The 24,751-nt window shown below is 40.1% G+C and overlaps 1 protein-coding gene across 3 annotated transcripts in view; it reads left to right on the top strand.

The window, feature by feature from the left end:
• Tox (thymocyte selection associated high mobility group box) overlaps positions 1 to 6,420 on the top strand; it is a 302,196-nt gene extending 295,776 nt beyond the window's left edge. For all 3 annotated transcript variants that reach the window (XM_076924236.1, XM_076924235.1, XM_076924237.1), the window contains 2 exons: positions 4,898 to 5,049; positions 5,397 to 6,420. In XM_076924236.1, coding sequence (XP_076780351.1) covers positions 4,898 to 5,049; positions 5,397 to 5,433 — 189 coding nt within the window. In that variant the 3' untranslated portion in view covers positions 5,434 to 6,420. The remainder of the gene's footprint in view (positions 1 to 4,897; positions 5,050 to 5,396) is intronic.
• The last annotated feature ends 18,331 nt before the right edge of the window (positions 6,421 to 24,751 follow it).

Here is a 24,751-nt window from a genome sequence, read left to right on the forward strand (position 1 = left end):
CCTCTGCACTCCCTGACACTGGCCGATAAGCAAAGCCAGATTACCCCCTTCCCCTGGCCCTTGTGCCCATCATCCCTGCCTTGCACTTCCCAGAGGCATCTGGGTATCGAGGAGTTAGGGAACACAAGCTTCAGCCTCAGCCTGCATCATCATTTCTCACCTGAGCAGGGGGTTCCCTTCTTAGGATGCATTCTCCCACCCCTAAGTGGTGCATCAGGGTTTCCCATGAGCCCTACATCCATGGGTGCGTAGGGTGAAATGCAACCTCAGCACCTCCCTTCTCACCCACCCAGCAGAGTTCCCACACCACAGCGGTGAGGCAAGTCAAGGGGCCACATATTTCAACAAGTGTCGGGGCTAGAGATTGCAAGATAACGACAGGAACTCACAATGAAGAAAAATGGCTACAAAAATAGCATCGGCTAAAATCACTTTCAACAAGGCTTTGACCGTGTGAGTTCTTAGTGAAATAGCCATGGGATAATAAAGCTCTAAGAAATTATATGAGTAGTATGGTATACTATTTGGAGGAATTGTAGATTTGGCTGTAGAGTCTTAATTCCTTGGAAGTTTAAGAATAGTTGATATGGAAAAAAAAATAAGTTGAGTGTATCCTAATAAGTGCCAGGCACTGCCTGGACTCTAAAACCTAAATGATCTAGGAGTCTAGAAAAAAAGAACCTTGCTCCCTGGAGTTGGAACATGGGAAGTGATGACAATCATGAAAACAAGACAACAGGTGGAAATCCTATGGCAGTGACTCCTGAAGACACTGGTTCATAGAGGAAGGGCAGAGAGCACCCTCATAGCCCTCCTTGGGGGCTCAGATACCTGGGGTGCAACCCTTAAACCCTGGAAGATAGGAAGGGTATATGGATGTTCCACTAAAGAGCAGTAGCCAGAAAAACAGGTTCCAGGAGATGAAAATCATAGGGACAGTGACAGTGTATAAGTCATGGGCAGGGAGACAGGGCAAGGAGCCTGCAGATTAGAGAAACTAGAAGCTATTGTCAGCTGACCATCTGAAACAAAATGGAAGAGCTGGTACCCACTGCGGGTAGGGTGGCTGGGAACGCTGAAAGTTCCTCCAGGTGGGAAGTTAGGCACGAGGGCTGCAGCTACAGCAGCTCATTAAAGGCCTTCTCCACGGTTCCTCAAGGCGCGGCCCCAATGACACAAGAAAGTTCTTGGGTTTCCAAAACGGCTTTATTGGCATGATGGCTGATGGTTGAATCTGGATGTGCACCCCTGTGAAACTCAGGTCAGACCTGAGTTAAATAGGGAGGGAGATGGGGGAGGGGCTGGGCTGGGGAGGAATGCTTAATTGGCTCCACCCTCTGGCCTTAAGGCATCTCATTAGTATGTAAATCTCTCTAGGACCTGGGGCTTGTAGTTCAGGGTTACATTGCCCTGACCATGTCTGAACAGTGTAGTTCCATGCCACATGTTAGGAGCCTGGATTCTGGGAGCCCTGCAGAATAAATGCCTGTCTCTTACAGGCAATGGACACCCGTTGGGTCTCCAGGCATTCCAGCCAGTGCTTCAACCAAAACCAAGACCCCTTTCATGGCCCTATACCCACTGATGGGATGTAGTCCCATGTTGAGTTCACTGTTCACGTCATGAATGAGATTTTAGCAGTAGATTCCAGTTGACCCGTCTGATTCATCATCCAATCCATCTTCATCCTGAAGCTATTTGCTTCCTAATATGTTGACCACATTCCTCTCTAAGTACCAAAAGTGAGACAAAATAAAAATAATGGCTACTGTACTTTTTAAAAGTGGTCTCACATATCAGTATTACTTTAGATACTCTATTATTCCTTTGAAAAATGAATTTTTTCCAACAAAAAAAAAATTGTTGTTAATGTACCAGGAATAATGTCCCATTATTTTCTTGAAGAATATCTTATTATACATTGAGTTCTTGGACCTACTTTTGTTGTTGTTGTTGTTGTTGTTATTTCAGTTTTTCTTTCTGTCTCTCAGTGCACTTTTATTGTTGAATGAGGTCAAGAGAAAAAATCATTAATATCTGTCAACTTCCTTTATAACCTTAAGAAAAAAAAATCTTTGTGTGATACCACAGACAGATTTTCAATTTCCTTGTGTAATAAACAGCTGCTTTAGGATTTGGGTGTAATTTTAAGGTTTTATTTAAAAAAAAAAAAAAAAAAAAAAAAAACACATTGAGATTGATGAATAAATCAGCCATAAAGACAAAACATTGATGCCTGTTGAAAATACCTCTCCAGACAGACAGGAAATGAAATTAGTTTGCAGTAGCGTGTGGTTCTAAGGATCACTGTTTCGTGGTGCTACAGGCTTTCTCAGACTTGCTATGTAGCAAAACAAAACAGTGAGGGCTACAGAAATCTAATTAAAGAGCAAATGTCCCTTCTGACATCAAATTAATCTTTATCATGTTTCCTATTTTTATTTCAATCTGGCACCAGAAAATAAAATTTAAAATTCCAGGCATGCTACAAAACAGTTGGTGATTTTTCTCTCCTGAGCATTAAAATGCAAAATATTCAGTCTCGTTTAATTAGACTGCTAAGCAAACATGTTTCAAAAAATTTATATCATCATTGTTGTTTCCTATTTACATCCATAATAGACATGTACTCGGCTCACGGGTTGACCTCAGTGTCTTTTATACAGTGTTCTGAGGAATGTTTCCATTTCTATGTTGAAATACTATTATAATAATGTTAAATACTATTATTTCAGTCTATGCCTGTATTTTTCTTGATCCTCGATTGTTTGGGAAGAAGTGACTTTTTCAAATGTAGAGTTTGAAGGTAGCATAATTTTCCATATTGAAACTTTGTAGACAATACATAATTTTGTTTTAACCTATTAATTTAAAAAAATCTTTTTCTGCTATTCTGACACAACCTATAGACCTATTTCCACTGTTTCTATTATTTTTCCATGTATCTGTACCTAAAACTAACTTGGGATATTTCTACTTATTATTTGTTTGGTTTTTGTTTGCATTTAATTTAAGAGTTTGTCAGTTGTGTACAAAAAAAAAAATACTACAGAGAACTTTACACTAAAGACATAGATAATTCTTGGCATTTACATGGTCATATTTACTGTAGCATCAAATTATCTTTCTTCATAGAAATGCATGATTTATCAATCCACTGTTGTAGACTAGGTCCTGAGACTATCCAGCAAGCACTGCAAACAGAGATCACAGGATGTTGATGAGCTCAGTGGTGAAAGAAACCAATACAGGGTCTCTTAGAACTTTCTCCTGCTCTCTACTTACTATCAAACTGGACCCTAGTAACAGGACCTAAAAAGGTAGACAGTACGTCTAGTGGAAATGAAGTTCTTACACTGAAGCCAGTGAGGCTCCTTCCATGCTGGGAATCCAGGGAGACCTACAGAAAGGTTCCATCTGGGCTGGAAAGCTGGTGATAGCTGCCTTCCCTCTCAGGAAGATGCCTTCAGCCTGAGTTACAGCCCCCTCCCCCATTCAGAAATGGCTCCTCCAAGGCAGTTGCTACTTAGGCAATCTATTACTTTAAGTGTGTGTTGGGTCAACAACTAGAATTATTGAACTCTGGACTTTTTGGTGACTTGTTACCCATCGCCCTGAATTTTGTCTCTCTCCACAGTTTCAGTGGGAGTAGACAAGGACACTGGTCTACAGTCTTTATCAGTGGAATGGTAAATCAGTCGATCTCTAGAAGCCAACCAGAGGGCTATGAAAGACTGAGAGCAGCTGTGGTCTTCACATCACTATGTGAGGGACCATCTACACAGGAGCAAAAGTCTAAGAAAGTATCTTATTTGAAAGTCAACCCTCCTACCATCCTGCTTAGTTTAAGGAATATGTCAATAGTATTTCACCTTCCAAAACAACTTGACTCTAAATTTTGCACTGTGCATTTTTAATCTTGATTTCTTGAATGTGAAGAGCCATGGCTAGAATCTGCTGCAGAGACAACTATGAGATTAATAAGTTTCTTTCTGTGGTCACTTCCAGCAAAGCCTGCTTCTGCTGCTCTTGAATTCACCTGATAAGCTAAAAATAAATGGCTTATGATGGTTTTTTTTTTTTTTTGTTTACCAGATATAGCTATATACTTCAGAGATTCTGTCCTTGAATTTTTAATAGCCTTACTGAGATTAAAAGTCAACACTTCACCACTAGTGAATTAAAAGAATCCTCCTGAAGTCTGAGTCTTCTTTGCCAGCTAAGAGACTTTTCAATTAAAAACATTTGCCGTCTTTACATGGTTTATTCCCTGTGTTTTCCAGTGGCAAATTGTTTTCTGTCTCTGTATTAGTCCAACAACTGATAAAAAAAAAAAAAAAAAAAAAAACTAAAACTCTTTGGTTGAAATTTTTAGTTGATAGAGAAATACAAATAAAGAAAAAAGAAGAAGCAGATGGTCCCATTGTGACCGAATGAAGAAAGGGGTTTTGAGTAACAATGTGTGAATAGGTATAGCCTAATAAAACACTCAGCCACCTGCTGCCTGAATCCTCCAGGAAGGCTCGGTTGCTTATTCTGGGGATTAACTATTAATGTATCTTTAGGTTGATAGAAAAGAACAAGTGTGAGGAGCTTAAGGTCGGTCTCCTTTTGCTTACACTGAGTTGGCTTTTCTATATTTTAAATTGTTTCCCAACTCAATTTATCTGCCCAAGGGTGTAATGAAAGGGCTTTGGACACCTGGTTAAACGAAGGAAAGGTAAGAATAATGAGATGATGGGTGTTTCTTTTTTACTTTAACTCAGGGAGCCCCTTCCTCCGGTTCCTGCAGAAGTGAGGTGGCCTACCATATTTGCAGGCATGGATAACTATGTGCCTGCTTTTTTCTATTAAAAGGTACCGCCTTTTCTCAAATGTAAATTTGCTTTTCCCCCAGGGATTTACTCTTCAACCCGACTATCAGACTATTATCAACCCTACATCTACAGCCGCCCAAGTTGTCACCCAAGCGATGGAGTACGTGCGTTCTGGGTGCAGAAATCCTCCCCCACAGCCGGTGGACTGGAGTACTGACTATTGCAGTAGTGGGTAAGCAGCCGGCCATCGCCACCTGGTGGTGGAGAGTCTCACAGCATGCGCATCAGTTTGAGAGAGGGTCTCATGTCCAGAAAGACTTCAGAAACATAATGTCCAATAAATAAATAAATAAATAAATAAATAAATAAATAAATAAATAAATTGCAGCTATCATCTTCTAGTCTTTTCAAGAACAAATGCCTTCATGTTTCTCTTTGCTAGGGATTTGACTCAACTATCTGTGCGCTTTCCCTCGAACGAGCTAGCACAAATAATACTACCTTCACCACCCCCACCCTCTGCCACCCCCTCCCACTGTGGTTCTGATTTTCTTGTAACATTGTTTTCTCTCCACACAGGGGCATGCAGAGGGACAAAGCGCTGTACCTCACCTGAAAATCTCAACACCTCTCCTTTCCACTGAGGAATTCAGGGAAATCTTTTCACTATGGATCGCTTTGTGCACTCAAAGCAGTTCTGCATTTTATTAGAAAATACGAGTTGCTAAGCGCTTAGGACCACGTGAGCTTGTGGGTCACCCACGCTGGAAGAAATAGTCAATGCTTCTTTATTATTTTTTTAATCTTTTATGGACATTGTTCCTCTTCCCTGAAGGAAGTGTGGACCATTCTGATTTCTGTTGGTTTTGCTGTGAAGTGCTGCCGCTCTAGTAACTGCCTTAGCAACGGTAGATGTCTGGGGTAAATGGTCCTGGGGTTTCCATTGGTTTTCATAATGGGTGTTTATATGAAACTACTAAAGACTTTTTAAATGGCTTGATGTAGCAGTCATAGCAAGTTTGTAAATAGCATCTATGTTACACTCTCCTAGAGTATAAAATGTGAATGTTTTTGTAGCTAAATTGTAATTTGAAACTGGCTCGCCCAGTTTGTTGATTTCACTGAGGGGTTAAATTGGCAAACATTCATATTTTTACTTCATTTTTAAAAACAACTGACTAATAGTTCTATATTTTCAAAATACTTGAAAAAAATATTCCCAAATGATTTTAATTTAAAAACAAATTGGCTTTGTCTTATTGATCAGACAAAAAGAAACTAACTAGTGTGGAGGGGAGCGCAAACACATTTATTTTGTATTGCAGAAAAAAAATCCTTTTTTGTATCACTTTTGTGTAATGGTTAGTAAATGTCATCTAAGTCCTTTTATGTATAAAGCTGCCAAATGCTCACCTGGTATCTTAGCTGCAGAAACAGGTCCAAAAGCGCTAAGTGGTCATCTTTACCTATGGCTCTGTGTTACTGTTTCTTCATACCGTGTCTGTATTTAATCGTTTTCTTCTTCTTTTTTTTTTTTATGGAATTTGTCGCGCCTATTTATGAAATAATAAATATAGGTGTTTGTAAGTAAATTTGTTAGTATTTGAAAGAGGTTTCATTGATGTTTTAATTTTTGCTGGCAAAAAAAAAAAAAAAAATCCATGCTTGGTGTGAATACTTACTTAGTTTTTACAGTGACATGAATAAAACCCAATCTGCTTTTCATTGAGTAGCAACATAGAGTAAGGAATCTGTATTTTTGCATATCTTTTGTTGACATAAATGAAAAACAATTCTCCTTAGCCATCTTCTTTTCTTGAACAATACAACAGAAAATTGCCCCAGAAGTCTCACACTTGCCAAACCTAAGCCAACACCAGTGCATCTTGTTCCTAAAAAGATCAGAAAAGCTGTTTCTCACTTCTCGATTCCAAAACAGTCACCACCACACCCCCAACACACACACCTGCTAAAAACCAAATTTAAGTTGAGTCAACCAAAATTCTTCAAGCCTCAAGCTTCTCATGGCATGCAGAAAAGATTTAAGAATTGACCAAGGGTTTGGGAAGAGATCAAAGGAGGATATCTTGTCTTCATTCAATCTAGAAAGGAAGGATTAGTAATTAGGCCAGCTAAAGGAATAGGAAAATCATGGAGACTGGAAACGGTTGCTAGAAAATGAGAGTCCTACTGTCCCTCTCCACTCTACTCTCTTCTTCCTTTTCCATGAATCTTGGGTCCCCACTAGAGATTTGCTAGGAGGGGTTTGCATAGTTTTGATAGCAGAAGAGAGGAGTGAGCAAATGTCCCTTCCACGGGCTTCTGTCATGTAAATTCATCCGTCTGGACATGAAGAGAATGATGGTTTTGTGGAATGTATGAAATAACCTTAGCAATTTAAATACAAATACATCGTGTAATCCAGTCAAAATTAAAAAGACAAAAGGCTTGCTTGCTTTGCATTGATTTTCAGACACTGTACAACATTGAATCACTCAGCATGTAATAACTAATAAATAATGCAGATCCAGTGTTATTATTAAAATGACTGGGGTTGAGAGCTCAAATTTTCCTGTCTTGGTACTGTATAAGAATTCATGTGATTAACTTCCCAGTTTATTGTTTGGCTGTTTAGTATTTTAAAAATATACCAGCACTACTAATTAAACAATGTCTTTTATTATTATATTATGATAAAGTGTAGCTTTCCCCTATGTTAAGTCTAGACTGAGAAGAGTCCTACCAGCTAAGGCAAGAGATTTGTCAGGGGATTGTCTGTAGCTTTTCCCAACAGGCAAAAAGAAAAACATATATCAAATATGAAATATATTATCAATGAAACTTTTACTGTACACGACTGTATTCTGATTTGAGGTTCCTCAGACTTGAAAGGATATGCCCAGTGAAATGAGGAATCTCATGTAAACATCAGGCCAGAAGTGACAGATCACAACAGGTATTAACAGCTATGGTGGCATCAAAAGTTCTTTCCCAGAACCCTTTGAGTGTTTCTCACCAACCAAAATTGGTTGTTTTTAATTCTGCCATCTTCAGACACAGATAACATATACTAAGCTTACATATCTTGTTACTCAGAGAAGCAGTGGCTCCTGGATAGAGATCAAAGTCATTCCAGGATTCAATCATGAACATAAAGCATCATCACTAGTTTATGCAAAATCAGAATGGTGGCTAAGCAGAGGAAGAGAACACTGTGCCAGTGGGGAGCACTTGGTTACATCTCTAACAGAAGGAAAGGCCAGTGTTCTAGAACCCTGAATTACACCAACGTGCAACTGAGTTGACAATGGGAAATGAGTCAGATCATGAATTTCAGGAGGATCCAGCTCAGGAACATGGCTAAAGGTGAAGTTGTCTTCTGTGGTAATTATTATTTGCTTTCTTAGTGGCAAGAAGCCCCTCTACATGGGACAAGAGTTGTCCACAAAACACCAGGATTAACCAAAGCAATGTGTCCTGTCCTAGCTCAGCTTCACTGCCCAGAAATTTTTAAAACTTAAAAATGCAAAACTTAGGATTAGTGCCACCAACTATCTCCTTCCATGCTACAGAGTTTTCCCACTCGTTCAAAAAATCATTAGCTTGACCCATGTGACCTGGACAGTTCTCACCCTTACCTGCACAAGAAATCATTTCTATGGTCCATCAGAAGATGGATGTAGCAACTAGAGACAGCTACACTTTTAGCTGTAACTTTAAATATAATTTCTAAGGCTGTTTGAACTACTTTACAAAGCACTATGCAAAAAAAAAAAAAAAAAAAAAAAAACACTCAAAAAGTAACTGACAGATGGTTTACACATTACTCCACTTAGAATCCATCTTGGGAAGTTCCAACTCTGTAAGGAATATAGTGACCTGATAGATTCCAGTAGATCACAATATCTTTGTTAGAGGGAAGCTCTGGTGTACTAAAACATGAAAAGCTGTCACAGGTAGTTGTTCTCACAGTGTTGCTGTAGAACTGGCATTGACTACATTCTAAGTCTACTGTTAATCCTTATTTTAAAGCGAGGATAGAAGAACAGAAAACTCCCTAACTGTGTGTATGGCTGTCAGTTAGACAATGAATAACAGGGGCAAAGCCTGACCCAAAAGTAGGGTAAGTTCAGCCCCTACATATGTTAGTCATTGCCAAAATCTCTCCCTCTCTTTCTCCCCCTTCCCTCCCCCTCCACCTTCCCCTCCCCTTCTGGCTCCTTGAAACTGAGTGATTTCCATATCCCTAACTGAAGTACTATAGCACACAGTAGGTTCAAATGGACTGTTATAACAAGAGAAAACAATCACAAATTATCCTCCACATAAATTGTATTGTGTTTCCTTTCGAATATAAAAATGAATTAAATATTTGCTTAAAGGGGAGCATTATGAAGAGGAAAAGATGGAAATAGTGCACCAAGATACCTAAGAGGACAAAGGTTTGAAAGAACAGGGCATGGTGTCACATACCCTTAATCCCAGAAGCACTTAGCAGGCTGAGGCAGGAGGATCAGTTCTACTTCAAAGTCAACTGGGTCTACATAGCAAGTTCCAGGTCAGCCAGGACTAGAGTAAAACTTCTTTTAGGAAGGAAGGAAGGAAGGAAGGGAGGAGGGAGGGAGGGAGGGAGGGAGGAGGGAGGGAGGGGGAAGGGAGGGAGGGAGGGAGGAAGGAAGGAAGGAAGGAAGGAAGGAAGGAAGGAAGGAAGGAAGGAAGGAAGGAAAAAGAGGCAGGAGAGGGGGAAGGAGAGAAAAGAGAAGAAAAGAAATAAAAACAATTTTTCTAGTCGTGACAAGCACAAGATCTAATATACACTCTCAGCACATGAAGAATATGCAAGTAAGAAGGAGGTGCTAGACATGTAGGAGTACTGGGAACAAGAGGGAAGTCTCGGGAGACAAATGTATGGATGCTAAATTCAAACAGTGATGAAGGAACAGGATACTGTGGGGAGACTTGGTACAGGAAGAAAGGATTCCTTTTCTGGATCTCACCTAAATGATATTAGGGGAAGAAGAAATATTAGAATCTTTAAAAGATAGTCAATGACAATTTGCATGCTTTCATCTGTCACCATTTCTCTGTGTGAACAAATGCATCTCCAGATACAGAGGGAAGAGGAAGGAGAGGGAGTTTGGGACCCCAAGAGAAGAAAGACCTTTAGTACTGAGTTAGAGGAAGTGGCATCTCGTGTGTAGACAGAGTGTCAGCTCCACCTTCTTTTTTTATACGTAACCAACCCTTCATGTCCAGCCTCAGAGCATGTGCAAAGTATAGTTGAAGTCTGTTCCCTGGTGGACACCCAAGAGCAATGATGGGTTGTATTTCAACATCATAAGAGTCTGGGCTAATTATGGAAGCCCAGCATGGTTATTTCCCATTTATCAACAGCTTGCCAGCCAAGACTTTCCTAAGTGAAATTTCATTCACACTAACAAGAGGCCCAAAAGGGGTTAAGAAAATAAAAAAAAAAAAAAAAAAAAAAGACTAGACAATAACATGGAAAAACAACCCAACAGGGAAAATAAAAACACAATTCTAAACATTCTATGAACAAAACTACAGTATTTTTAAAGTCTGGCATGTCCCTGTTTGACAATTGTGTGTTTACAATAAGCCCAAACATAATTGCTGTGATGGGCTGTCAGGGAAAAGATTAATTTGGCAAAGATTAGTATTGACTTGCTGTTTATTAAGGCTTTTAAACAGCTGTATCTGGCAGCATTCCTGTAAGTGGCTGTCATCACTGAAAAAGCAGCCTCACACCCCGGTGCCCGCCAGCTGTTACTGCACAGTCTTGCACGGCTCTGAACATCTCTCTCCAGGCCAAACGGCAAGAACAACTATTGCCAAATAAGCCTTTTCTTCCTCCTGTCACATTCTTTCTTTGGTGAAGATGGGAAGCCGCTCAGAGCTGAAATGTCAGCTCAAGCCTGATGGGTTTAGCTGATAAAGGGGACCGGAAGCCAGTAGGTGGTTTTGGGTCCTAGGTGAACACAAACCCCACATAAGAGTGCTGTACTGTTAGTCACCTCACACAGAAAAGGAAACCACAGCCTGCAAACTGTTGGTGGCAAAAGGTTTTAAAGATGGAGATGTGCTATCAAAGGTTTCAAGCCATTAGCATTCCAGAAATCACCATCTTATTTCCCCCAGCTTGAAAAAGACCAGTCAAGGGGAAGTGGGATAAAAGTTGGATACTGTCAGTCTACAACAAAGACAATGCTGTCAGTCGACAGCATTGAGGGTTCCCTCTGGAACTTCAGAAGAAGAAAAAAAAAAGCCCCTTGGCATAACACATCCCTTGCTCTCATTTAGTGGACAACTACAGGATGAGACCACTTCACTTGACATCTATAAAAGAAAAGGCAGACAGAGAATTATACTGTGCCAAGACCCAACCACAGTCTTTCACAAGACGGAAAAGAACATCCCTGTAGTGTTCTAAACACCAGAGTCAAAGGCCAAGGGCAATAGTGGAAGCTGCATCAGCCTTCCCAGGACGGCTGAGATGAGGCTTTGTCTCAGCCTCTCTAGGTTGCATTGATATAGGATCACCTATCAGGGCAGACTTAAGAGGACGTGGTGGAATGACAGTGGCATTTCTCAATGCCCTATGGCATGGGGAGGAAGTGACCTAAGAGCTAAGCTTTCTAGGACTTTAAAGAAGATGCTAAAAACTTCACTTAATCCAACGCAATTGTAATGTGAATTTAGTTATTGGTGCAGATGAATCTTGATTTTTATTTTTTTATTGGATATTTTATTTACATTTCAGATGTTATCCCCTTACCCCATTAACCCCTCCACCCAGGAACTCCCTATCCCATCCCCCCTCCTCCTGTTTCTATGAGGATGTGCCCCCACCTACCCCCCACTCCCACCTTTCCACCCTTGAATACCAACCCCCCTGGGCGTCCAGCCTTCATGGGACCAAGGATCTCCTCTCCCACCTATGTCCAACAAAGCCATCCTCCCCTACATTTACAACTGGACCCATGGGTCTCTCCCTATGTGCCCTCAGGCTGGTGGTTTAGACTCTGGGAGCTCTGGTTGGTTGGTAGGTATTGTTGCTCTCTTCATGGGGCCACAAACCCCTTCAGCTCCTTCAGTCTTCTCTCTAACTCCTCCATTGGGAACACCATGATCAGTTCAATGGTTAGCTGTGAGCATCTGCCTCTGAATATGTCATCCTAGGGACAAATGCAGAAGTGACTTAATAATCAAGCTATGGGGCAGGAGTATGGCATCAGCTCATAACTATAAGTCACAGAGTATCTTAAGTCCTAAAATAACTCTGGTCATGTGGATCTGGGGCCACCTTCTGGGACAAGAGGCATCTCCAGCGGGTTGCATCATTCCAAGAGAACTGGCCAAATGATGGGCTGGGCAGAAGCACGTACACTCACTTGTGCCAAGGCTTCTTTGGACTTTATACCAAAGCCACAGTTGATGGCTTCAATCACTGTCTGGCTTTCAGTAGAAGCTACTGCCCCTGTTGCTGTTTTAGCAGAAACCTAACATTCTTGGCATGATGTGAGTGTACAAGTTGCCCCAGGTTGGCTGTAGCCTGCACTTTCATCCTGTTCCATCTATCTGACAGTATTGCGCAATTTCCTCAAGCTGAGTGAAGCCTCAGAATTCACTCCAGCACACTGTGCTGCTTCTGTGATATATTTTTGGGTTTGCCTTTTTTTTTTTTTTCCTGAAAAAAAAATCAAGGTATGCTCTCAGACACCTACATCTGAGCAGGAGTATTATACAAAAAGAAAGAACAGTGTCTCTCAATAAAACTGTAATTCCAGATAACATTTAAAACTATGAGCCTACAAAGTCATCCTAGTTACAGAGTGGAGTTTCCAGAGAGTGTATGTATGTGAGGATTCATATGTGAGATTGTGTGAGGGGGTGGGTGAGGAGAAAGAGAGTATGCATGTGTGTGAGAAGTTGTGTGTGTGTGTGAGTGTGCGTATGTGTGTGTGTGAGAGAGTATATATGCATGTGTGTGAGTGCATGTGTGTGTCTTAGTGTGGGAGTGTGTGTATGTTTGAGTAAGAATGTATATGAGTGCTTGTAAGTCTGAGTGTGTGTGACTGTGAGTATGTGCACATGAGTGTATGAATGTGTATGTGAGTGGGTGTGTGTGCGTGAGTGTGTATGTACATGAGTGTGTACGTGAGCATTTGTGTTGGCATGTATGTGGGAGAGTGTGTGTGTATGTGTGTGAGAGATTGTGTGTGTATGTGTGTATGAATGCATGAGAGTATATATGTATGTATGTGAGTGCGTGTGTGTCTGAATGTGGTGTGTGTGTGTGTGTGTATGTATGTATGTATGTGTGTGTGTGTGAATGAATGTGAGCATGTGTTTATGTGTGAGTGTAGGAGGCATGCATGTGTGTTCCTGTGGAGGCCTGAGGATAAACTCATTTGTCCTTCCTAGGGTGCTGTCCACTTTGTTTTCTTAGACAAATCTTTTGCTGGCCTAGAACTAGCTAAGCAGAATAGGCTGCCAGGCTAGCTGGGCAGTGAGCCCAGTCATCTGTGTTGAAATTATAAAGTGCATGCCACCACACAGACTTGGTGGTTCTGATGGTGGTTTACTTGGGTTCTGTGCTATCCGCCCAGCCTGAGAGTAGCCATTTCTGACACCTGCTTTCATGATGTGGTTTCAGCAAACCAAAATAAAGGGGATTTCAACACTAACTCCCTGATTCTTTAAGGATCCTTTGATTAGTTGTTTCCCAGCCTTGTTTATCCCCCTCCACTCTTGTCCTCGCCCCTTCACTACCTTCTCTTCCTCTTCCCTCACCTGCTTTCCTTTCTTTTATTTCCTGTTTATCTATTTTCCTTGCAGAAGACAGGATCTGTTTCATAACTCGTCAGTTTTCTGAGAGGATTCTTGTTTTCCTTCTGAGAACATTCACCTTCAAGGCATCTGCAATTGGAGGAGGCAGAGTGCCTGCAGCCGGCTCCTGCTAGCCTCTGGCTTCCCTGTTGATCACTTTGTTAATCCCCAGATAAATGGAGAGCCAGCAGTTTTCTCTCCTCCCCCTCTCCTGTAATGCAGTGTGATCAGTCTCCAAGGACTTTTCTATATGACTTCCCATTTCACACCACAGATGGTTTAGACAAAAACTATTAGTTTCATTTATTCAAACAGCTTCATTGCACCAAAATGAGCCTATTTTTAGCATTTTGCTTAAAGGATTGGGTTTTTTTTTTTCTTTTTTCTTTTTCTTGTTTTTCTTTCTTTTTGTAGATGTAAAGAAATTTGCTCATGTCCCAACAAGCTTTGGGACAGCAGTGGAGCTGATGAATAAGGGCTCCAAGGGGGAATTTACTTTTAAAAAACAGAACTGGAATTCCGGGCAGATCTGGTTTATGCATAGTTTTATGAGAGTTTGCCTTTCTTCATGATACTTGTTTTGATCATTTGAACTACAGTGAAGCCCTACACAGGCTCTGTCAAATATGGCTCTTTATCTCACTTTAGTTTGATGTCATTACTTAGAGAATATTTCCATTTGGACAGCAATACCATCCTGGAGAGAAAATCGAAAGCAGCAGTTCAGAGAATGTACATGAAGAAGAGAGAGTCCAGATAAGCAACTCAAATCTTTGCCACGTTGGGATGTCATGGAGAGCTGTAGAAGGCTTGCTGGCTGTCACCTTGGGCTCAGATCCTATATTATTAGAACAAGAAGAAAACAAGGTCTTTAAATAGTAAAGTACGGCCTTGAACTAGGCATTGATGGACTCTAGTCAACTATACCGTAGAAACTATAGCACGCCAATAAAAAAATGACTAATTTCTCAAAACATAGAGAATGATAGTTCTCCAACTTGATTTGATCTCCCACTCCAGTCCCTTTCCTGCTTTTTTTTTTTTTTTTTTTTTTTTTTTTGGTGGAATTTCTGACTTTATTGCCCCAAGAGGTATTTACATTCTTCTTGTGCACTTGGGGGATGTGTGGGGACTGAGACAAGATCTTAAGATAAATCAGCTACTCCAGGCTGGCCTCGAATCTGCAGTCCTCCTGTCTCAACCGCCTGACTGTTGGGCTTGCAAGCATACACCACTATATCCAAATCCCTCAACAAACCTAAAGACACTAAGGACTGATACTATCTGGGATCAACCTGGACCATGTCAGCATTCAAGCCTGATGTTGCTGAGCACTGGGTTTAAAATGAGCTCTTCAGTGAGCTTCTTAAACTCCTCCAGCTAGATGCAGAGCCATGCACCCTCATGGTAATGAACATGAGATTATTTGTAGCTGCTGTCTTTAATTGTAAGCTATATGCCTATATCCATGACTCTGAAAATGCCATAGAGGGATCCCACACTAAAATTTCATTTCTCAATCTTTAGTAGATTCTCAGACTCCATTTCTCACTAATGTGATATATCCCGTCTAAGATGATATGCATACACCTGCGATTTCATAGCTACTCCAGCCATTCCTATAAAGGACTCCATACACTGTTAGATAAGGGAAGGTCAATCCAAGCTTACCATCAACTTTGGAGATTCAGAGACTCTTTGATGCTACTGTACCAGCTTAGAATCAATAATCAGGATTATATTCAGACAGTAAAAACATTTTCTGCTATTTTTGCTAGCTTATTTGTTAAAATACTTTAACTGTCTTACATGACAAGACCGTCAGAGCTAAACAGATGGGACCTGTAGGGTACTCAACAACCCATCTTTGTCACTGGCAACATGAAGAAGATATCCAGGTCATTTTTGTTGCCTCCTAAAGATTCTAGGAAAGAAGAAGAAAGCAGAACAGAGAAGGGAAATTAAAAATTGTACTGTCTGCCAGGAAACCACAAAGTTTCTAGAAATCTCCAATAGACTTGCACTTGGGCCTTATGAGTTCCACATGCTCACCACTCACTGGTCATTGCTCCACCCATAAAATCAGTGTCCTGTTGGCAAGGAAGGCGGAGAGAACCAGCAGCATCCACCTTTCCAACCTCTGTGCACCCCTTCTGACTCTGTTCTTGAGAATAGCCACAATCTACTTACCATGACTTCTGTGTGTCTGTCTTCCTGTGGTTCCTTGCTCCTCTTGACAATGCTGAAACCCTCCTACAAGGTTTCCATCCTACTTGTTCTAAATACTAAGTCACAGTTCAATTGACCACAGATGGACAGTACCACTCTATAAAGATCTGTCTAAAACAAATTCACAACCTATTAGTAAGGGGTACCTTCTTTTTCCCAAAGCCTGTCCCTTAAATGATGGCTCATGTCATCCCTAGCCTCTGTGAGCCAATGAGCTTCTCATTTCTCATAGAGGTGTGATGCTGCTTAAATGCTGAATCCTGGTCAGCTTTTAAATTCCTGAAGTACCGTGTGCTGCTAATTCTTACCCAGGGCCTTCCTATCATTTCTCAGCATTGTCTTCTACACTCTCACTTTAGTGACACATGGGGCCTCACGTCTGTTTACAGACAGCTTTTGGTGTCTTTTTAATGCAAGGAATTATTGTTCAAACAACCAATGTCCCTCCATTTTTTACAGGAGGTTGATGTGTATAACCACACAAAATCTGGCAACAATACATGTTGCTTGCATCTGTTCCTCAACTGTATACACCAAAAGTCTAGAATGTGATGATTACATTTTTTGTCAGTCCTGAATGCACAGACTCTAATGATTACCTTGCAATTATTCTTTTCTTTCATCTCCTTTCTGACTTTTCCCTTCTTGTTAAATTGCAAATTCTCCTTTTAAAATTTCTACAACACTGTTCCTCTCTTGGAAAAAAGTTTGAAAACATAAATATTTGCTTCTAAATTGTTTCATTCACTAGTTGAAAGTTGGGCTTACTTAGGCTCAAAGCTGTTCTGTGATTATTCCAGAATCCATAAGTCTAGTACCAGGTAAACATGAACACCAAGTATCAAATGAATGCTCCATTTTACTCTTCCAGGCTCCTTTTCAGAAAAAGATGCAGGAAGACATCAAAAATAATGTGTTTATCTATCTAGGTAGCAGGTTCACTATGTACCTTAATATTTTATGTTCTTGAATGAAAGACATACATATAGTCTTTAATTTTAATATGTCATAGGCAACACTATAGCTGGGCCACTGTCTAACCTCCAAACATTTTGTGCATTCACAGCTAAGGGTCTAAGTCAGGCCAATTAAAAGATGTGGTTTGTTTCTCTACTTTTGGTCCTGCAGCCACAGTGTAACTATATATTTGCAAAGATAAATCAAGAACCAAGAGTCGGGGCTAGAAAGAACTCAACTATTTGGCCAGAAGATGAAAATAATGAGTTCTGATAATTCTGAGTGGAGGAAATATTTCCCACCAATGGGAATGATAGAAAAAGAAGGGACTAGTAGGAATAGCAAGCAGTATGAGTGTACAGCAGGCTTTGGGTGAGATGGAGCAACCCTTGTGGCTTTCACATATATTCAAGGACATGATGACATGTATCTTTGGAGAAATAAAAAAGAATGCACATTACAACATTGTGTGTGATTGCTAAGACCAAAATGTTCTAATTTTTATTAGTGAAAAGTAAGCAAAACATAGAATTTTCATACAGTTCATTACAGCCAATTAGGCATGATCTAGAGACTGGAAATATTGATGCATATCTAAAATCTAAGCCTCCAGGAAACCATGACAGAAGGATTACAGGGTTGGAGCCACCCTGAGATCTATACCAAGACCCTATCTGAACAAAAAAAAAGGGGAAACTGGATAATAATCCAGTACTGTATGCGTTCATATTAAATTTTAAAAGATAATAATGCCACGTACATAATATTAGTTGCATAAAGTTGAAAACATGTATACAATCATATATGACTGTAGCAACATATATATGCAAAAAGAAGTATCAAATATATATGAGAATGATGAGCAAGATTCTGAGAGCAGCTTTCTCTCAGAAGGCAAGAAGGTCAGAGAGTTTTATATAGAAACATCAGCTGTCTCAGTGATGTTTTATTTCTTTTTTTTTTTTTTTAATGTATACAGGAATAAGGAGATGACTCCATGGATAAAGTGTTTACTGTGCACACGTGAGGACCTGAGTTTGCATCCCCAGTACCCACATAAAAGCGAGATGCAATGGCACGCATCTGTAAACCCAGCACTGGGCAGGGAGGTAGAGAAAGTTGGAGCCACCACAGGTTCACTGGCCAAACCAATCTAGTGCATTGTCAGTGTGCTGCAAGTTCAATGAGAAACTGTCTCAAAGAGTGAGGTTCGGAGCAATAGAAACACACATGGGTTGTCAGTCTCTGATCATCGCATATATATATATACACATGGGCAAATGTACCTGCACATATGCATGAAAATATCTCTCTCTCTCTCTCTCTCTCTCTCTCTCTCTCTCTCTCTCTCTCACACACACACACACACACACACACACACACACACACACTGTGCATTCAAAACTGAATTGTATAGCCTAATTTAAGATTCTATGACTTAGATGGTGGGTACATTGATCTATATTTTAATACTATGCATTGCTGTCTATATATTTTAAATATTCCAAAACCTATTTTTTTAATTTTTTAAGCCCAAATGCCAGATAATATAAAGGCATTTAAGTCCTAGAAATTGCATTCTTTACCATTTCCATTTTTATATTAAACACCCTTATCCAGTTCTTACACTGACTACAACTTGCCCATTGCTTCATAAAAATATTTTGTGTCCACAGAATTCGTATGTGTAATTTTTGTAGGTAACATGGAAAAAGCTCAGCTATGCATTTGTGGCAGCACAATAGGAGTGACAGCTTAATAAAAGGGACAAGACAATAACAACGACAACAATAATAACAACAATACTGATAACAACAACAATAATAATAACAACAACACAGTTGATGCAGAATCAGATGCTTGGGTCTGAATTCTGAGATGTCCAAGATTTGTAAGGAGCATTCTCTCGCATGTGGCCTGAGAAGCTAGAGGAAGCCAGAAAGAGCTTGGGATTTCCACAGCACAGGACAGACTCTAAGCAGTACTAACCAGGTCCTCAGGAACTATTAAGATGTCGTGTTCTGCAGACACGTTCTATTACTGAAAATTCCTGGTAGAGATTTCTAAATCTATTAAGAAAACATCTAATTATGGCTTCCATCCTTTCTCATTTGTTTCTTCTGTGATAATATGACATTTCCTGTTGCATATTGTGAGTCAATTGAAGAAGAAGGGGGAAATTTCCAGATTACTATTTTGATGTCTGAAGAAAAACTGGATTCCCCACCACATATTTTTTTTCAACACTGACTTGTATTCAAGCCAGTAATTTTGGGGAAATATAATTAATAACCCAACAAGTAGCAGAAAAATAAGAAAGCAAGCCTTGGTCACCGTTGCTAACATTTGAATGTGGCTTGACCTTAAGCATCCTGTGTTGGTGGGATCTCTAAAGAAGGGGATCTTGAGACAGGCCTTAAATCACTGAGGTGTGACATCAGAAAAAATTAAACAGTTCAGAGAGCCCAGTCAATTTGCAACTATTTCTCTAGAACTGCTCTAACTTCCTGCCTGGTGATGTGCTTGTCCCCTGTGCCACCTGGTCCTACCAGGGGACACAAGGTCATCACAGGAGCTGGTCCCATTCTTCTGCGCCTTCAGAGTAAATATGCCTCTTTTATTTAATATAAACACCAGCCCTAGGTATTTTGATATAATAATTAGTAGCTAGCACACTAACCCGGGTACCTATAGACACATTCATGCCATTTCTACGTCCAGGAAACAAAGTGAGTAGAGAATGACTCAGATAAAAGGAGGGCTTCATGATTATCTGTCCATCTTAAAATGTTTGTCTATCTGAGATGTGTTTGCACTTTATAACTTTTTGTTTTGAAGCAACACGTTTCCCAGACTGGCCTAGAACTTGAAAAGTAGTCCAGAGTGACCTTGAACTTCTGATCCTCATTCTTCTGTCTGTCAAGTGCTAGACGTACAACTGCAGCACCACCCCACATTTATACATTACTGGGCATCAAACACAGAGCTTTGACCATGTTAGACTCTACCAACTGCTACAAAAAAAAAATGTCTACCTTCAACTACCTTCAACATTGTGGTTATCTGAATTGGTATGGCCACCATAGATTCCTATGTTTGAGAGCTTGGCCCATAGGGAGTAACACTATTAGGAGGTGTGGCCTTGTTGGAATAGGTGTGACCTTGTTAGAGGAAGTGTGTCACTGTAGGGCCAGCTTTGAGGTCTCTTTTGTTCAAGATCTGCCCAGTGTAGAATACAGCTGTCTTTGTATCAAAATGTAGAACTCTTGGCCCTTCTAGCACCGTATCTGCCAGGAACCATGGCTGCACTTTGCACCATGATAATAATGGATTCAACTTCTGAAACTGTAAGTCAGCCTCAATTAAATGCTTTCCTTTACAAGAGTTGCCATGGTCATGATGTCTCTTTACAACAGTGAAACTCTAAGACAAACATGATCTCTTGATGCTGAGTTTGTCCCATAGTCTCATAGTGATTCCAAGAGGAAAAGAAATCTGAAACATGCTTCCGAAGTCAGAAAGCACTAGACCTGGGGTGGAGAATATTGCTGACTACAAAATCTTCATTTCTTCAAGCCCTGCATGATGAATCTTCTCCCTGTGACCCTGTCGAATGGGTGCCATGTCTAATCTGAAACTTCAAGTTTCTCCTAAATCTCCCAGGGAAGTATTTCAGAAAAAGGACAGCAACACCCCACATATTCTTGGTTTGTTTTTAATTCTTCTTTGCCTTTTCCAAGGCTTTTACTTCTTTACAGAGACATCTTTTTAACTCAGATTTCTATCACCTGCTGCTGTACAAGAATATGTTACTTGAAGACTCCAATATCTGCTGAACCTCAGCCAGGCCCAAGCAGGCTGTCTTTGCCACTGGGGGTGGCTTCCTGGCTCTGCCTTTTCATCAGATTTACATGTTACTTTGTCTATGGGAACACTGTCATCTTCTAATGCATCTGTGTGTTTTAATAAAAAGTGGAAGCTCAAAAGAGATTTATTGTTCACCCACAAATCATAAATACTAGCTTTTCCCAACCTGTCTTTGTTCCCCCTCTCTGTTTTCCCTCTCTCTTATTCACCTCTTCTTGCCCACCCTCCCTCTTTATGAAGCCACCCTCTAAATGCCAGTGCTGACTCCCAAAGCCTAGGCTATTCTCGGCCTTAATCACAGAAGCCTCTCTTTGCTTTGAACAGAGGTAAATCCAGAGATCCATGGCTGCACAAAACCCTGAAAATAAAGGACATTTGTGGGCTCAGTCCTTGACATAACATTTAAACCACATCCTTAAGGCTCCCTAAACACTGTGGAAGAGGAGGCAAAAAGAGTGAATGGCTATGAGATGAGGTGAAGGGATGCGAAGTACCGTCTTCTAAGCATGACATCACCATGACAATCAAAAACGCAAAGCAGCTGTGCCTCCTGGCACTTAGCCTGCACAAACAGGAACCTCCAAAAGGTCAACTATGAATGGAGAAAAGGCTCACAGGAAAATATGAAGTTTTGATGATCTATTGTAATTAACAGATTCTAGGAGAGGTACAGTATTCACTGATAAACCTTACATGCTTGATGTAACCAATCAATGAACATTCCAAATTCTGGGTCACATAGATGGCTCTACTCTGTAGGACACCAAACAAAACAAAACTAACAAATATGGGAAAGATATTTGTAAGGAAGAAGGAGAGCTGAGAGGGATAGAAAGGAGATAAAGGGAGAAGGAGAAGACTACAATGTTTTATTTACATATATGTAATTGTTTAAGAACAAAATGTATTAAAATAGATATAAGCTCAAAAGCCAGGTTGTGTATAATGTAAAATAGGGTCCCTTGTGAAGAACAGATTACACACTGAAAAAACAAAAGTGAGATTATTTGAACAACTCAGATGCATGTATACCCTACCTCTGAGTCACACAATCTATTCATGACTAATTTCATCTCATAGACCCTTTATTTCTTCATCTTAAAATCAAATTAAAAAGCACACTAACATCTCAGCAATTGATAACAAGCTGGTGGTGGATAAGGAAGCATGATGCAAGAGAGACAAGGTCTTAGATAGATGAAAACAGATCCCTCAGTAGCAGGAACTCACCCACCAGAGAGCAGTTTTCTGTATCTAGTTTTGCCACAGAGAAGAATGAAAACTCTCTAGACTTTAGTGGTTCTATCCATCAAGACCTCTGAGCAAAGACTCCTCTAAAGGGACTGTGGTTTTTTCTGATATAAGAACTCATTTCACTTTCCAAGCACTAGAGTGGTCACAAACTGCTGAGGGAACATGCTTTCTTGATCATCCTGTGACTGCTAACACTCAGGTAGCCAAGGCTGAGCACTCTGTCCCAGATACCTATATCTGGCAGATGTTTCTTAACTCATACACTTAAAAGCAAAATCAAAGGCTCCTAATGATGGATGGTTTTGATTGCCAAAAATTAAACAGCAACCTGGGAAGGGAGTCTCAATGAAAAATTGTTTAAATAATTGTCTTGTGGGAATGTCTTTGAGAGATTATCTTGATTGTGTCCCTTAAAATGGAAAGACCTGCCCACTATGAGTGGCACCATTCCCTGGATAAGAGACTCTTGCTTGCATAAGAATGAAGCCAAGCACTAGTATGTATATTCAATGTCTTTGATCTTGAGTATAGATGTGATGTCACCAGTTGTTTCATATTCCTACTACCTTGTATTCCCCTCAATGGTAGATTGTGACATGGAGCTATGAGTCAAATAAATCATTTCTTCATTATATTGTTTTTGTCATAATATTTTATCATAGCAATGGGAAAGGAAATTAAGATGTACCTCCTCTCTCCAGCCTTTTGTTTGCCTCTGGACATCCTTAAAAACCCATAAATTTTGAGCATTCCAGAAGAATATGCCTAGATAGATAAAGATCATGTAAACATTGTTATACATATAGCTATATATGTTTTGCATAGAAGTACACATATCACACATACTTTACATAGACAAATCTTAATTTCCAAATCAACCAGGCAAATGGTTCAGGATATATATATATATGGCAGGAAATGAGCGGAAGTGTGTGGCAAAGCAAAAACACATATATCATAATATAAGGAGTTAAGAGGAATGAAGATGATGTGGGGTTCCAAAAGCCCTTTGGAGGAAACACCTCCTATAACATAAGTACCTTCTATGAAGTCCCACAGCCTAAGAGTCCCATACCTCCCAACAACATTACCCCTAATTCATAACATCCTCAAAAAACTGTCTTCCTTAGGGTTGTTCCCACTCATCAGAGCCACACATATCCATCCTAGTCCTGAGACTCTCCAGCTTCAGCTGGAGGTGACCACTTAGGGTCATCCTGTGTTCCTTTCCTCCTTCCTTTATCTATTGAGAATGGTGCTCAGTGTGTTCTCTAATGATACTCTTAAGCATGTTGCCATCCAAGAGTCTGTTTCCTGAGAAATCCAACCTAAGACAATTTTCTATTCCTCTATTTGACTTTTTGGAGAAAAAGCAACTACTATTAATAAAGTATATGTTAAACACTCCAAAATATAAGCAAGGCACATCTCTCCCTAGGGTGACCTAATGAGATACTCAATTCCAACCTCCAGCCATGATGACTTAGAAAAGACATAGCCACAAAAGCCTGGGAGAAGTGAGCTTTATCTTGCCAGGAAGAAGAGAATCATTGAGCTGTTAGTTTACTAATTGCTTTTGTTAAAACTTCCTCTCTTCTGCCTCCTGCACTAAAGGCATTCCCAATTAATGAATGCGAGGTAATGTAAATTCAGCTCCTTCTGTTCATCCTCTCTAGATGGTTTTCTCCTATGTTTCTACTCAGTGAAAAACATCTCTGTTCTACAGTCTCTTCTTATGGATCTCAAGCCAAAACACAGAAGTCACCATCAACTGTCTTTCTTCCTCTGCAGTGAGGTTATCACAAATCCTTCCAAGGACCTTCTTGATCAGGCCTTTCCCTCCGTTCCACTATGGAGGAACGCTTCACATTTGTCTATGTGTCTGAGCCATCCATTGTCTCCGTTCTGGTTCTCATTTTTATCATTTGGACCTTTGTAGACAAATGGACCTCATATTAGGTATCCACCATTTTGTATCACTTACTTCAAAAGAAAGGGAATTACCTTTCTGGTCCTGCTTTAAATTCTTACAATGGTGCCTTACATTAGTCAAGATGAAATTAAAACTTTGTGTAACACACATATGTGACATGTTGATCTGTAATTGGGAGAATTTTGTTTGTTTGTTTGCTTGCTTGCTTGTTGTTAACTTTATAGGTGTATATTCTTGAACAATTCTAATCCATCTTCCCATAAGCACTACAGTCTAATGTCTCTACTCCTTTAGCATGTTCTTCATTAGTCTTTCATGTCTCTCTCCTTTACCCATCTGGAGAAGTTCTTCAATGTACACTTCAACATTATCTTCTCCAAGGAAGCTTTTAACAATCCTGTTCCCCCTGGCTCTGTGATCTTCTATCTCAGCATGTAATTGTAATAGGTCATTGACATTATGCACCTGGAGTATTTACATGTCTCCCTCTGCACGTCATATTGTGACTTTGGCAAAGATAAGCTACCATCTGTAATTGCTTTGTGTTCTTAGTATAAAGCACTGAACCACACATCTGATATTTCCTCATTAAACAAAGATTAGGAAACACAAGTAGTCTTCCTCGTGATTTCTGGAACATTCTGCTCAGTTGAGGTATTGCTTCTTTCTGCAGTCATTTCCCACTTCACATTTGTCTATGTATCTGAGCCATCCTTTACCCAGATCCTCTTGTAATTCATATCCTTTCTCTTATTCTTTTGGCATTTGACAGTTCAATGATTTATTTTCCATGTATTCCTCTCTCTGGACACTTTGTGTGTAAACACAGTCTAAAACATAATTG

The sequence above is a fragment of the Arvicanthis niloticus genome, chromosome 25 (assembly GCF_011762505.2).
Source record: "Arvicanthis niloticus isolate mArvNil1 chromosome 25, mArvNil1.pat.X, whole genome shotgun sequence".
Lineage (NCBI taxonomy): Eukaryota > Metazoa > Chordata > Mammalia > Rodentia > Muridae > Arvicanthis > Arvicanthis niloticus.